General features: G+C 47.5%; 1 protein-coding gene and 1 pseudogene across 1 annotated transcript in view; both read right to left on the minus strand.

The window, feature by feature from the left end:
• Positions 1 to 16,592, minus strand: part of esr2a (estrogen receptor 2a) — a 315,173-nt gene that overhangs the window by 251,405 nt on the left and 47,176 nt on the right. Inside the window, exon 4 of the mRNA XM_070877959.1 lies at positions 8,505 to 8,621. Coding sequence (XP_070734060.1) covers positions 8,505 to 8,621 — 117 coding nt within the window. The remainder of the gene's footprint in view (positions 1 to 8,504; positions 8,622 to 16,592) is intronic.
• Positions 6,617 to 6,779, minus strand: LOC139263553 (U2 spliceosomal RNA; annotated as a pseudogene).

A 16,592-nucleotide genomic window follows, 5' to 3' on the forward strand; every position in this document is an offset into this window, starting at 1 on the left:
GTGTTGTACCTGCCCTGGGAGTGTTTGATGGGACAGTGTAGAGGGAGCTTTACTCTGTATCTAACCTCCTGTACCTGCCCTGGGAGTGTTTGATGGGACAGTGTAGAGGGAGCTCTACTCTGTATCTAACCCTGTGCTGTACCTGCCCTGGGAGTGTTTGATGGGACAGTGTAGAGGGAGCTTTACTCTGTATCTAACCTCCTGTACCTGCCCTGGGAGTGTTTGATGGGACAGTGTAGAGGGAGCTCTACTCTGTATCTAACCCTGTGCTGTACCTGCCCTGGGAGTGTTTGATGGGACAGTGTAGAGGGAGCTTTACTCTGTATCTAACCTCCTGTACCTGCCCTGGGAGTGTTTGATGGGACAGTGTGGAGGGAGCTTTACTCTGTATCTAACCCATGCTGTACCTGCCCTGGAAGTGTTTGATGGGACAGTGTAGAGGGAGCTTTACTCTGTATCTAACCCCGTGCTGTACCTGCCCTGGGAGTGTTTGATGGGACAGTGTAGAGGGAGCTTTACTCTGTATCTAACCCCGTGCTGTACCTGCCCTGGGAGTGTTTGATGGGACAGTGTAGAGGGAGCTTTACTCTGTATCTAACCCCATGCTGTACCTGCCCTGGGAGTGTTTGATGGGACAGTGTAGAGGGAGCTTTACTCTGTATCTAACCCCATGCTGTACCTGCCCTGACAATTGATAAAAACTACTATGTTACTCTTTGCTGACGGGGCGAGATGGTTTTATGAATTGTGCAGTGAAGGAATGTTGTTTTCTTTTAACAGAGTGAACCTCTGGCTGGAACTTACATTTTCAGCTGCATCTGTTGATGTGCCTGGCCGCTAATGGAGACACAATCCATCTTCCGCGCATCTCCTGAGATGTGGAGCTGAGCAGATGTTTCTTAAATGGAGCAGTAACATCTGGTAAAGGAACATTCTCCAAGCAGGGGACATGTGCGGTGAAGCGGTGTGAACACGGTGGGTGCGCCGTGTGCAGGTGAGCTGCCAGGTCCCACGGCCCAGGAACCGGGCTGGGAGAACGGAGCAGAGGAGGGCGTGCCGACTGGCCAACCACAACAGAACGCATTGATACAGCGCCTCCCACCTGGCAACGCGGCCCAAGGTGCTTCACAGGAGGGATTATTAGACACAACTAAAAACAGAAAATGCTGGAAATACTCAGCGGGTCAGGCAGCATCTGTGGAGAGAGAAACAGAGTTAGCGTTTCAGGTCGGCGACCCTTGCTCAGAACTGGCGAATGTTCGAAATGCAACAGTTTTTTTTTAAGGAAGTGCAGGGGCCCTGAACGGGGGAGGGGAGGGAGGAACAATTGGGAAGCTCTGTGATCGGGTGGAAGGCAGGAGAGATTTGAGAGACAATCTGTTGCATTATCGAACTACGGGCAACTCTCGACGATCCGCACATGGATGCAACGGGAAACCGTTGTAACGGCATTTAAAGTTCCGTGGGTGTGCGCGCTGCTGCAGCCGTTGTCTCTCGCGGCCGCCATTGACGTCGGAGTCCTTTCGGCCCGAGAAAGCATCGGGCTCCGGAACCCCGGAGCTAGACAATCTCCTCCTCGAGGCTACCTGCATGCATGCTGGTAATGTCCATACCTAACCGCCTTGCTACTGTTTGTAGCTGATTGTCACAGTATTTATTCATTGAGGTTTTAACTTTATAATGTCAACTCGCTCGAACAGAGAAATCGTTGACCCGGCATTGCCCAATCCCCCAGGGACCCGGATGATCGAGTATTGTATCGCCAGTTCTGACGAAGGGTCATCGACCTGAAACGCTAACTCTGTTTCTCTCTCCGCAGACGCTGCCTGACCCGCTGAGTATTTCCAGCACTTTCTGTTTTTATTTCGGATTCCAGCGTCTGCGGTATTCTGCTTTTATCAGGCACAGTTTGACACGGAGCCACATCAGCAGATATTGGGGAGCGTCTTAAAGGAAAAGGGAGAGGTTTCGGGAGGCAATTCTGGACCTTATCTTTAAAATGACTGTCGCTGGGAGGGAACCCCTGATGGAGGCGAGACACATGGTCCTGAGCTTCTGGGAAGGGATGTGTCAGGGTAACAGACGATGGGATTACGTCCTGCCATGATGCAGGGAGGAGGTGGTGAGCTTGTACTTGGAGTTGTAGAGGAGTGAGTTCGGGGCCCAGAAGAGGCGAGGGCCCAGGGGGCAGCACGGGCCCAGCCCACACTGTGCAATATGTGTAGCGCACTAGGTCCGTGCAGCAGAGCTGGTCTCCAGTCGTCCTGGTTAACCCTTGCCACTGGACCAAGACCTCGCTCTGTCAAGCCCCGTGTGGTGGCTGGTGTGCAACGGTCACCCCACGTTAAAAAAATCCACCCACAGGCATCTTCCACCCTTCAGGATGTAGTTCGGGATCTGGGATATTAGCTCCTTCATCGAAACACCTCTGAACTTTTTGACGTGGAAGCAAGTCATCCTCGACTCGAGGGACCGCCTACGGTGATGATGATGGAATAGCAAAAGAAAGTCTTGCATTTGTACAGCGCCTTTCACTGCCTCAGGACCTCCCAAAGCGCTTTGCCGACAATGACATACTTTATTTTGAAGTGTAGCTGCTGTGGCGATCCAGGAAACGCTCCCACAGGCAGCAATGTGATAACGGCCCGATTATCTGCACGTTGGTTGAGAGGAAACCCAGTGCAACATTTAGAGGAAAACACAGAGACAAGAAAGGTTGAGATGGAAAGTGACGGTGTGCGACAGGGAGGGAGAGAGAGAGAGAGAGAGAGCATTTTAACTTTCAGTTCAGGTGGAAAGCTGGTGGTTGTGATTCAGCTACCCGATCTGCCTTTCTGTGGAACATTACTCCCCAAGAGATAGAACGAGAAGGGAGAGAGAGAGAGAGAGAGAGACAACGAGCAAAAGAGAGAGAGAGGCAAGAGGAGAAAGAGAGGAGAGAGAGATGAGAGATAGACTGACAGAGATAGAGAGAGACAGACAGAGAGACAGAGAGAGAGAGACAGCGAGAGAGAGAGTGATAGACTGACAGAGACAAAGAGACAATGACAGAGAGAGAGAGAGACAGAGAGACAGAGAGAGAGTGATAGACTGACAGAGACAGAGAGACAAAGAGACAAAGACAGAGAGAGAGAGAGACAGAGTGAGAGAGAGAGAGAGAGAGAGAAAGAACGAGCAAAAGAGAGAGAGAGAGGAAAGAGGAGAAAGAGAGAGATGAGAGATAGAGAGATAGACTGACAGAGACAGAGAGAGAGTGAGACAGAGAGAGAAACAGAGAGAGACACAGAGACAGAGAGAGAGAGAGCAAGAGAGAGACCGACAGACAGAGAGCAAGAGAGAGACAGAGAGAGAGACAGAGAGAGAGACAGAGAGATGAGAGATAGAGACAGAGAAAGATAGACAGACAGAGAGAGATAGCTAACTACAGTGGGGTGCAGTCCCATTGACACTGTCCCCTCACGGCCGAGGGCCAGAGGTCAGGGGTCAGGGGGCTGCTGGATTGAAGAGGCACTGACCCTCCTCATCGAATGTCCAAGCATTACCCAGCAAAAAGGCAGCTGAACAGAGAATAACTGCTTGCTCCTGACCGTATCTCTGACCGTATCCCCCTGACCGTATCCCTGACCGTATCCCTGACCGTATCTCTGACCGTATCTCTGACCGTATCCCCCTGACCGTATCTCTGACCCTATCTCTGACCCTATCCCTGACCCTATTCCTGACCGTATCCCTGACCATATCCCTGACCGTATCCCCCTGACCGTATCCCCCTGACCGTATCTCTGACCATATCTCTGAAAATATCCCCCTGACCGTATCTCTGACCGTATCCCTGACCGTATCTCTGACCATATCTCTGAAAATATCCCCCTGACCGTATCTCTGACCCTATCTCTGACCGTATCCCTGACCGTATCTCTGACCCTATCTCTGACCCTATCTCTGACCCTATCTCTGACCGTATCCCTGACCGTATCTCTGACCCTATCTCTGACCCTATCTCTGACCGTATCTCTGACCCTATCTCTGACCCTATCTCTGACCCTATCCCTGACCGTATCTCTGACCCTATCTCTGACCCTATCTCTGACCCTATCTCTGACCGTATCTCTGACCCTATCTCTGACCCTATCTCTGACCCTATCTCTGACCCTATCTCTGACCCTATCTCTGACCCTATCTCTGACCGTATCCCCCTGACCGTATCTCTGATCCTATCTCTGACCCTATCTCTGACCCTATCTCTGACCGTATTCCTGACCTCTGACCCTATCTCTGACCCTATCTCTGACCCTATCTCTGACCCTATCTCTGACCCTATCTCTGACCCTATCTCTGACCCTATCCCCCTGATCATATCCCGGCAGCAAGATCCCGCTATTGCTGCATCCAGTTGAGCTCAGATAGTTTGGCCCAAGGTGGAGAGGAATCTGTGTCTGTGGTGCTGAGCATGGACTGAGTGCGGGACTGATCCAATCAGCCATTCCGGCTCCCAGGATTTGTCAAGTGTTGATTCATTGCTGGAATGTTTGGACCAGTCCCGTAAGGCGTGCTGAGTATAAAAGCCAATTTAAACTCCACACTGCCAAAGCCTTGTGCAACTGCGTGTTAAAGTGCACTTAGTCGCATTGGCAGAGGATCCACACACTCTCACTAAAGTTATTCTCCACAGTACAGGCAGAAAATATTCCGAACAGCAGAAGAATGATTAATGCTCTCCCACTGCACAGTCCAGCCTTTCCACACTGACACAGTAATGTGCTAAACACAGCTCCAACACAGAATGTGGTACAATTCCACACAGAGTGACCCTGGCCCTGAATAAACAGTGACTCTGTATAGTTACACAGAGTGACCCTGGCCCTGAATAAACTGTGACTCTGTATAGTTACACAGAGTGACCCTGGCCCTGAATAAACAGTGACTCTGTATAGTTACACAGAGTGACCCTGGCCCTGAATAAACAGTGACTCTGTACAGTCACACAGTGAGTGACCCTTACCCTGAATAAACAGTGACTCTGTACAGTCACACAGTGAATGACCCTTACCCTGAATAAACAGTGACTCTGTACAGTTAGTGAGTGACCCTTACCCTGAATAAACAGTGACTCTGTATAGTTACACAGAGTGACCCTGGCCCTGAATAAACAGTGACTCTGTACAGTCACACAGTGAGTGACCCTTACCCTGAATAAACAATGACTCTGTACAGTCACACAGTGAGTGACCCTTACCCTGAATAAACAATGACTCTGTACAGTTACACAGTGAGTGACCCTTACCCTGAATAAACAATGACTCTGTACAGTTACACAGTGAGTGACCCTTACCCTGAATAAACAGTGACTCTGTACAGTTAGTGAGTGACCCTTACCCTGAATAAACAGTGACTCTGTACAGTTAGTGAGTGACCCTTACCCTGAATAAACAGTGACTCTGTACAGTTACAGTGTGTGATCCTTACTCTGAATAAACAGTGACTCTGTACAGTCACACAGTGAGTGACCCTTACCCTGAATAAACAGTGAATCTGTACAGTTACACAGTGAGTGACCCTTACCCTGAATAAACAGTGACTCTGTACAGTTAGTGAGTGACCCTTACCCTGAATAAACAGTGACTCTGTACAGTTAGTGAGTGACCCTTACCCTGAATAAACAGTGACTCTGTATAGTCACACAGTGAGTGACCCTTACCCTGAATAAACAGTGACTCTGTACAGTCACACAGTGAGTGACCCTTACCCTGAATAAACAGTGACTCTGTACAGTTACAGTGTGTGATCCTTACCCTGAATAAACAGTGACTCTGTACAGTTACACAGAGTGACCCTTACCCTGAATAAACAGTGACTCTGTATAGTTACAGTGAGTGACCCTTACCCTGAATAAACAGTGACTCTGTACAGTTACACAGTGAGTGACCCTTACCCTGAATAAACAGTGACTCTGTACAGTTACAGTGTGTGATCCTTACCCTGAATAAACAGTGACTCTGTACAGTTACACAGAGTGACCCTTACCCTGAATAAACAGTGACTCTGTACAGTCACACAGTGAGTGACCCTTACCCTGAATAAACAGTGACTCTGTACAGTCACACAGTGAGTGACCCTTACCCTGAATAAACAGTGACTCTGTATAGTTACACAGTGAGTGACCCTTACCCTGAATAAACAGTGACTCTGTACAGTCACACAGAGTGACCCTTACCCTGAACAAACAGTGACTCTGTACAGTCACACAGTGAGTGACCCTTACCCTGAATAAACAGTGACTCTGTACAGTTACACAGTGAGTGACCCTTACCCTGAATAAACAGTGACTCTGTATAGTTACACAGAGTGACCCTTACCCTGAATAAACAGTGACTCTGTACAGTTAGTGAGTGACCCTTACCTTGAATAAACAGTGACTCTGTACAGTCACACAGTGAGTGACCCTTACCCTGAATAAACAGTGACTCTGTACAGTTACACAGTGAGTGACCCTTACCCTGAATAAACAGTGACTCTGTACAGTTTTTTTTTAAATCCAATTTCGTTCCAGATCAACTCTAACGCCAAAGATCACTTTGCGCCAATGTGTTTGATCTTAGGCCAAAAGGCCGAGAGGTGAAGTTGCACCGTTCCTGGAAATATTGCAATACCAGGTCGGTGCATGGAGTGGACAGGGCAAGCCCCTGATCCAGCTCCCTGTCCAAAAATCAATTCAATATCATGTCCCCATAGGGGATATTAAACTGATAAGAACAGATTTTTTTTTTTTGAAATTCGTAGCCAATCTTTCCAATTCTTTGTCAAATCACAAACGCCAGAGGTCACCTTGGGCCCATTCAAGGATCACTCTGCGCCAATGCTCTTAGCCAAAAGGCCTAGAGCCACTGCACCGTTCCTGGAAGTACTGCAATACCAGGTTCGTGCCATGGAGGTGGATGGGTCAGGCCCCCCCACACACCTCCTCGTGATTCTGTACAGTTACAGTGAGTGACCCTTACCCTGAATAAACAGTGACTCTGTACAGTTACAGTGAGTGACCCTTACCCTGTTGAATTAATGTATTCCTTGAATACAACACCTGACCTTCTCACTGTCACGCATTTCTGCAAGATGTTCCTGCCTTATTTGTGTCCTGTTATTAATTTGCTGACGGTGAGACCCTGGGGAGTCTTGCTGATGGTCCGCGTTCAGTTCAGGAGGAGCGGGTCAGGGGGTGGGAACAGCAGTGTAAGCAGCCATGGTCTAGCCACTCCCCCCGATTCCCTGGCCCTGCCCGGATGCTGGTCCGGCGAACCACTGCGGGACCCCCAACTCCCGCTGTCCACGGTCAAGATGGGCGAGTCCGTTGGCGACTGAATAACTGGTATATACTCCTTCCCGCCACCCCCCCCTCCCCAGTTTTTGAATCTCCCCCACATGGAAACTTTGGGTTATATTTACCGAGTGAGTTGCGGTGTGTTTTTGGCAGCGGCACTTTTTTTGGCCTAAAATAAAAAATCAAAGTTTCCCCAAAGATTGTGCGCCAGCGTAACTCAGTTAGTTATGATTTATTCAGATTTGGGTTTTTTTGGGTCAGAGGGTGCGTAACCTGCCACCCGCGCCAATCCTGGCCACTTCAGCAAATTTGGCCAGCTCCGATTTACTCCAGTTTTTCTTAGGACGACGTATGTGGAAAAACCTTCTGGATAGCCATAGCTGCAGTTCCAGGGTCCGGACAGCAACATCAGAGAGGGGAAAGAGAGGGAGAGTGGGAGAGTGGGAGAGAGGGAGGGGGAAGCCTTTCGGGCCAAGTTAGGAGCGGATACCGGGAGGGAGGAGGCCATTCGGCCTGGGATAGGAGCGGGGACCGGGACCGGCACTGGGAGAGGGGGGGGGGGGTCGCGCGGTGGGGGCAGGGAGATAGACCTTTGTCTACACTTTAATAATTTAATGTCGGTAAGTCACTGCATTGTGCAATGTGCTTGTGCGGGTTGCTGTGAGCTGCCTGAACGTTTCACTTTCCAGCCTCAGCAACGCGTGGTGTCTCTGGTTGCCGTGGCAACCCGACCTTTTTGGCGCAGATCTTGGGCTCCACCCCCAAAACTAAATGACGGGCTAGGCGGCGCCAAAATGGAGAATTCAAACGGGGAAACTTGGATGATTTTTTTTTTTGGCCTTCTTGGGCCCCAAAAACACGGGCGTAACTCTTCAAGTACGCCTAAAAAAAACAGCTTTGGGGAAAGTTGAGCCCACATCCACCCTGTCCAAACCCATTCATAATTTCAAAGACCTCCATCAGCTCTCCTCGAAGTCTCCCCTTTTCTGGAGAAAAAGCCCCAACCTGTTCAATCTTTCCCCGACAGTTGGAATCTCTCAGTTGCAGTACCACCCTGTAAATGTATTTTCGCACTCTCTCCAGTTCTCCAGTGCTTCGGTGTCCTTTTCCTGTAACCGCCCCTCCCCACCCCCCCCCTAACCCCCCCCCCAACCCCCACACTGGTGTTGGCAAATGTTTACAGACTCACCGGATTTCATCATCCCAACTTCATAGCACTTACGGAGCCGACAGGCCTGGCAGCTTTTCCGTCGGTTCTTGTCGATTGTGCACTGGTTGGTTGCCGGGCAGATATAAGCGTTGTGTCCTGTAACATAAGAACATAAGAACATAAGAATTAGGAACAGGAGTAGGCCATCTAGCCCCTCGAGCCTGCTCCGCCATTCAACAAGATCATGGCTGATCTGGCCGTGGACTCAGCTCCACTTACCCGCCCGCTCCCCGTAACCCTTAATTCCCTCATTGGTTAAAAATCTATCTATCTGTGACTTGAATACATTCAATGAGCTAGCCTCAACTGATTCCTTGGGCAGAGAATTCCACAGATTCACAATCCTCTGGGAGAAGAAATTCCTTCTCAACTCGGTTTTAAATTGGCTCCCCCGTATTTTGAGGCTGTGCCCCCTAGTTCTAGTCTCCCCGACCAGTGGAAACAACCTCTCTGCCTCTATCTTGTCTATCCCTTTCATTATTTTAAATGTCTCTATAAGATCACCCCTCATCCTTCTGAACTCCAACGAGTAAAGACCCAGTCTACTCAATCTATCATCATAAGGTAACCCCCTCATCTCCGGAATCAGCCTAGTGAATCGTCTCTGTACCCCCTCCAAAGCCAGTATATCCTTCCTTAAGTAAGGTGACCAAAACTGCATGCAGTACTCCAGGCGTGGTCTCACCAATACCCTATACAGTTGCAGCAGGACCTCCCTGCTTTTGTACTCCATCCCTCTCGCAATGAAGGCCAACATTCCATTCGCCTTCCTGATTACCTGCTGCACCTGCAAACTAACTTTTTGGGTTTCATGCACAAGGACTCCCAGGTCCCTCTGCACCGCAGCATGTTGTAATTTCCCCCCGTTCAAATAATATTCCCTTTTACTGTTTTTTTCCCCCAAGGTGGATGACCTCACACTTTCCGACATTGTATTCCATCTGCCAAACCTTAGCCCATTCGCTTAACCTATCTAAATCTCTTTGCAGCCTCTCTGTGTCCTCTACACAACCCGCTTTCCCACTAATCTTTGTGTCATCTGCAAATTTTGTTACACTACACTCTGTCCCCTCGTCCAGGTCATCTGTGTATATTGTAAACAGGTGTGGTCCCAGCACCGATCCCTGTGGCACACCACTAACCACCGATTTCCAACCCGAAAAGGACCTATTTATCCCGACTCTCTGCTTTCTGCTCGCCAGCCAATTCTCTATCCATGCTAATACATTTCCTCTGACTCCTGTACCTCTATCTTCTGCAGTAACCTTTTGTGTGGCACCTTATCGAATGCCTTTTGGAAATCTAAATACACCACATCCATCGGTACACCTCTATCCACCATGCTTGTTATATCCTCAAAGAATTCCAGTAAATTAGTTAAACATGATTTCCCCTTCATGAATCCATGCTGCGTCTGCTTGATTGCACTATTCCTATCTAGATGTCCCGCTATTTCTTCCTTAATGACAGTTTCAAGCATTTTCCCCACAACAGATGTTAAACTAACCGGCCTATAGTTACCTGCCTTTTGTCTGCCCCCTTTTTTAAACAGAGGCGTTACATTAGCTGCTTTCCAATCCGCTGGTACCTCCCCAGAGTCCAGAGACTTTTGGTAGATTATAACGAATGCATCTGCTATAACTTCCGCCATCTCTTTTAATACCCTGGGATGCATTTCATCTGGACCAGGGGACTTGTCTACCTTGAGTCCCATTAGCCTGTCCAGCACTACCCCCCTAGTGATAGTGATTGTCTCAAGGTCCTCCCTTCCCACATTCCTGTGACCAGCAATTTCTGGCATGGTTTCTGTGTCTTCCACTGTGAAGACCGAAGCAAAATAATTGTTTAAGGTCTCAGCCATTTCCACATTTCCCATTATTAAATCCCCCTTCTCATCTTCTAAGGGACCAACATTTACATTAACAATACACCAAGACTCATGAGTGGGCAAAAGAAAAGCAAGGTCCTTTACACAGCACCTTTCAGAACCTCAGGACGTCCCAAAGCGTTTTACAGCCAATGAAGTACAGGTTGAACCTCCCTTATCCGGAACCCTGGGAACCCGGCCTGTTCTGGATAAGGGATTTTTTCCAGATGAGGGGTGGCCACGTTAAATTGGATGGTACAGGTACTGAGCAAGGGGATATTGGGGCTGGCTGGCTTGGGGCTGGGATTGCGGCAGAGTGATCATGGGGGGGGGGGGGCGGTGGATCGCGGGGTCAGGCCAGCGATTGCGGGAGTTGTCAGCGAGGAAGGACTCCAATTTGTTCATGTCGGAGTTCTGCGCATGCGCCACCCGGTGGTCGGGAATGGTTCTGGACATGGGGTGGTTCTGGATAAGGGAGTTCTGGATAAGGGAGTTCTGGATAAGGGAGCTCTGGATAAGGGAGGTTCAACCTGTACTTTTTGAAGTGCAATCGTTGTTGTAATCAAACGGGGCAGCCAATTTGCTCACAGAAAGCTCCCCCAGACAGCAATGTGATAATGAGCAGATAATCTGTTTCAGTGATATGTAGGTTAGAGGAACAAGAGAAGGTGTCTAAATTTTGGGAGGAACTTGAATACTTCAAGGAGAAAAAATTGCAAGGCTCTGGGGAAGAGCGGGGGAGTGGGACCAACTGGATTACTCTTCGAATGGCCCGGCGCAGACTCGATGGGTCAATTGGCCTCCTTCCGTGCTGTATCTTTCCATTATTCTGTAACAATGCATTGACAGGTACAATGCTCCTGCATAGCTATATCTTATTGAGAAACATTACATCTGCATGCACTTCCTGTTTAAAATGCATGATTTCCTGTTGCCACTTTTTTGTAACACATCTGTTTCAACTTTTTAAATTGTGAAAAATTCCGATGCTCCATTTAAAATAGGAATGTCCAATGTCAACTGATTCTTGTCACAATGTCATTACTGGCTCTGGCCCCTGGGTGGCAATGTATCAACTTTTGTCCCAAAATACAACACCAATGTGGAGTTATATAGCACCTTTAATGTAGTAAAATGTCCCAAGGTGCTTCACAGGAGTGTTATAAGACAAAAAAAATAAATTTGACAACGAGACAGGTAAGAAGAAATTACGGCAGATGACCAAAAGCTTGGTCAAAGAGGTAGATTTTGAGGAGTGTCTTGAAAGAGGAAAGAGAGGTAGAGAAGTGGAGAGGTTTAGGCAGGGAGTTCCAGAGCTTAAGGCCCAGACAGCTGAAGGCATATCTTTTCTTCGGATGACCAAAAAAATTGATAAAGTAGAATATGAGAATAAACTAGCAAGACATATATAAATAGATTGAAAGAGCTTCTACAAATGTGTAGAAAGGAAGAGAGTAGCAAAAGTAAGCGTTGGTCTATTAGAGGCTGTGACAGGAGAAATTATAATGGGGAATAAGGAAATGGCAGAGGCTTTAAACAAATATTTTGTATCTGTCTTCACAGTAGAAATGCAAAAAGCATATCAAATATAGTGGGGAATCAAGGGTCCAATAAGAATGCAGAACTTAATGTCATTAATATCAGTAGAGAAAAAGTACTTGAGAAACTAATATGATTAAAAGCCGACAAATCCCCTGGACCTGGGGTCTAAAAGAGGTGGCTGTACAGATAATGGTTGTGATGCATTGGTTGTGATCTTCCAAAATTCCATAGATTCCAGAACGGTTCCAGTGGATTGGAAGGTAGCAAATGTAACCCCGCTATTCAGGAAAGGAGGGACAGAGAAAACAGGGAACTACAGGCCAGTTAACCTGACATCAATCATCGGGAAAATGCTGGAATCTGTTATTAAGGAAGTGGTATCAGTGCACTTAGAAAAACATAACATGATCAGGCAGAGTCAACATGGCTTTATGAAATGGAAATCATGTTTCACAAATTTATTAGAGTTTTTTGAGGATGTAACTAGCAGGGTAGATAAAGGGGAACCAGTGGATGTAGTATATTTGGACTTCTAAAACGCATTCAATAAGGTGCCACATAAAAGGTTTGGTGGAAATATACTAGCATGGATTGAGGATTGGTTAATGGACAGAAAAGAGAGAGTAGGAATAAACGGGTCATTTTCAGGTTGGCAAACAGTAACGAGTGGGGGTGCCGCAAGGATCAGTGCTGGGGCCCCAGCTATTTACAATTTATATTAATGGCTCGGATGAAGGGACCGAGTGTAATATATCCAAGTTTGCTGATGATACAAAGCTAGGTGGGAAAGTAAGCTGTGGGGAGGACACAGAGAGTCTGCAAAGGGATACAGACAGGTTAAGTGAGTGGGCAATAAGGTGGCAGATGGAGTATAATGTGGGGAAATAAAGTTATTCACTTCGGTAGGGAGAATAGAAAAACAGAATATTTTTTAAATGATGCAAAACTATTAAACGTTGGTGTTCAGAGAGATTTGGGTGTCCTCGTACATGAAACACAGAGAGTTAGCATGTAGGTACAGCAAGCATGAAAGGCTGCATGAGAGGGAGCAGCGTGTGACGGCCCGGCCCGGCCCGGAAATCGGCGCGCTCCCGGCCTGCAAGACCATCAGAGGGAACAACGTACGGCGGCATACCACTGCAGGAGGGCGACGGCTGCGAAGCCAGGTCGCTGATTGCAGTGCGGGCAGGCACAACAGGAAGGGCGAAGGAGCGGCAAGACTTTGTAGATGGAAGTGACGGAGAGCGAGAGTTCGGGCCCAGAAGAGCCGAGGGCCCAAGGGCAGCACGGGCCAGCCCACACTGCGATATGTGTAGCGCACTAGGTCCGTGCAGCAGAGCTGGTCTCCAGTCGACCTGGTTAACCCTTGCCACTGGACCAAGACCTCGCTCTGTCAAGCCCGTGTGGTGGCTGGTGTGCAACGGCCACCCCACGTTAAAAAAATCCACCCACAGGCATCTTCCACCCTTCAAGATGTAGTTCAGGATCTGGAATATTCGATCCTTCATTGAGACACCGGTGAACTCATCCCTTTTTGGCGTGGAAGCAAGTCATCCTCGCTTCAAGGGACTGCCTATGATGATGATGACAGCAAGCCATTAGGAAGGCAAATGGCATGTTGCCCTTTATTGCAAGGGGGCTGGAGTATAAGAGTAAGGAAGTCTTGCTATAATTGAACAGGGCTTTGGTGAGACCACACCTGGAGTATTGTGCACGGTTCTGGTTTCCTTATCTGAGAAAAGATCATAGAGGGAGTGTAACGAAGGTTCACTAGATTGATCGCTGGGATTAGAGGGTTGTCCGATGAGGATAGATTGAGTAGATTGGGACTATATAGATTTTTGAATACTAGGGGAATCAAGGGGTACAGGGATAGTGCAGGAAAGTGGAGTTGAAATAGATGAGCCATGATCTTATTGAATGGCGGAGCAGGCTCGAGAGGCCAAATGGCCTACTCCTGCTCCTATTTCTTACGATCTTATACTCTCTGGAGTTTAGAAGAATGAAAGGTGATCTCATTGAAACATAAAATTCTGAGGGGTATTGACAGGGTTCCCCTGGATGGTGTGGAATCGGTATGGGTGGAGCTACGGAATAGCAAAGGGCAGAAAACGCTAGTGGGAGTTGTGTACAGATCACCAAATAGTAGTAGTGAGGTTGGGGACAGCATCAAACAACAAATAAGGGATGTGTGCAATAAAGGTACAGCAGTTATCATGGGTGACTTTAATCTACATATTGATTGGGCTAACCTAACTGGTAGCAATGCGGTGGAGGAGGATTTCCTGGAGTGTATTAGGGATGGTTTTCGAGACCAATATGTCGAAGAACCAACTAGAGGGCTGGCCATCCTAGACTGGGTGATGTGTAATGAGAGAGGATTAATTAGCAATCTTGTTGTGCGAGGCCCCTTGGGAAAGAGTGACCATAACATGGTAGAATTCTTTATTAAGATGGAGAGTGACACAGTTAATTCAGAGACTTGGGTCCTGAACTTAAGGAAAGGTAACTTCGATGTTATGAGATGTGACTTAGCTAGAATAGACTGACGAATGATACTTAAAGGGTTGACGGTGGATAGGCAATGGCAAACATTTAAAGATCACATGGATGAACTTCAACAATTGTACATCCCTGTCTGGAGTAAAAATAAAACGGGGAAGGTGGCTCAACCGTGGCTAACAAGGGAAATTAAGGATAATGTTAAATCCAAGGAAGAGACATATAAATTGGCCAGAAAAAGCAGCAAACCTGAGGATTAGGAGAATTTTGTAATACAGCAGAGGAGGACAAAGGGTTTAATTAGGAGGGGGAAAATAGAGTATGAGAGGAAGCTTGCTGGGAACATAAAAACTGACTGCAAAAGTTTCTATAGATATGTGAAAAGAAAAAGATTAGTGAAAACAAACGTAGGTTCCTTGCAGTCAGATTCAGGTGAATTTATAATGGGGAACAAAGAAATGGCGGACCAGTTAAACAAGTACTTTGGTTCTGTCTTCATGAAGGAAGACACAAATAACCTTCCGGAAATACTAAGGGACCGAGGGTCTAATGAGAAGGAGGAACTGAAGGAAATCATTATTAGGCGGGAAATGGTGTTAGGGAAATTGATGGGATTAAATCCCAGGGGACTGATTGTCTGCATCCCAGAGTACTTAAGGACGTAGTCCTAGAAATAGTGGATGCATTGGTGATCATTTTCCAACAGTCTATCGACTCTGGATCGATACCTATGGACTGGAGGGTAGCTAATGTAACACCACTTTTTAAGAAAGGAGGGAGAGATAAAACTGGTAATTATAGACCGGTTAGCCTGACATCAGTAGTGGGGAAAATGTTGGAATCAATTATTAAAGATGAAATAGCACTGCATTTGGAAAGCAGTGACAGGATCAGTCCAAGTCAGCATGGATTTATGAAAGTGAAATCCTGCTTGACAAATCTTCTAGAATTTTTTGAGGATGTAACTGGTAGAGTGGACAACGGAGAACCAGTGGATGTGATGTATTTGGACTTTTAAAAGGCTTTTGACAAGGTCCCACACAAGAGATTGGTGTGCAAAATTAAAGCACATGGTATTGGGGGTAATGTACTGACGTGGATAGAGAACTGGTTGGCAGGCAGGAAACAGAGAGTCGGGATAAATGGGTCCTTTTCAGAATGGCAGGCAGTGACTAGTGGGGTACCGCAGGGCTCAGTGCTGGGACCCCAGCTATTTACAATATACATTTATGATTTGGATGAGGGAATTGAGTGTAATATCTCCAAGTTTGCAGATGACACTAAGCTGGGTGGCGGTGTGAGCTGTGAGGAGGATGCTAAGAGGCTGCAGAGTGACTTGGACAGGTTAGGTGAGTGGGCAAACGCGTGGCAGATGCAGTATAATGTGGATAAATGAGAGGTTATCCACTTTGGGGGCAAAATCACGAGGGCAGAATATTATCTGAATGGCAGCAGATTAGGAAAAGGGGAGGTGCAACGAGACCTGGGTGTCATGGTTCATCAGTCATTGAAAGTTGGCATGCAGGTTCAGCAGGCGATGAAGAAGGCAAATGGTATGTTGGCCTTCATAGCAAGAGGATTTGAGTATAGGAGCAGTGAGGTCTTACTGCAGTTGTACAGGGCCTTGGTGAGACCTCACCTGTAATATTGTGTTCAGTTTTGATCTCCTAATCTGAGGAAGTATGTTATTGCTATTGAGGGAGTGCTGTGAAGGTTCACCAGACTGATTCCCGGTATGGCTGGACTGACATATGAGGAGAGACTGGATCGACTGGGCCTGTATTCACTGGAGTTTAGAAGGATGAGTGGGGATCTCATAGAAATGTATAAAATTCTGACGGGACTGGACAGGTTAGATGCAGGAAAAATGTTCCCGATGTTGGGGAAGTCCAGAACCAGGGGACACAGTCTAAGGATAAGGGGTAAGCCATTTAGGACTGAGATGAGGAGAAACTTCTTCACTCAGAGATTTGTTAACCTGTGGAATTCCCTACCACAGAGAGTTGTTGATGCCAGTTCATTGGATATATTCAAGGGGGAGTTAGATGTGGCCCTTACGGCTAAAGGGATCAAGGGGTATGGAGAGAAAGCAGGAAAGGGGTACTGAGGTGAATGATCAGCCATGATCTTATTGAATGGTGGTACAGGCTCGAAGG

The sequence above is a fragment of the Pristiophorus japonicus genome, chromosome 4 (assembly GCF_044704955.1).
Source record: "Pristiophorus japonicus isolate sPriJap1 chromosome 4, sPriJap1.hap1, whole genome shotgun sequence".
Lineage (NCBI taxonomy): Eukaryota > Metazoa > Chordata > Chondrichthyes > Pristiophoridae > Pristiophorus > Pristiophorus japonicus.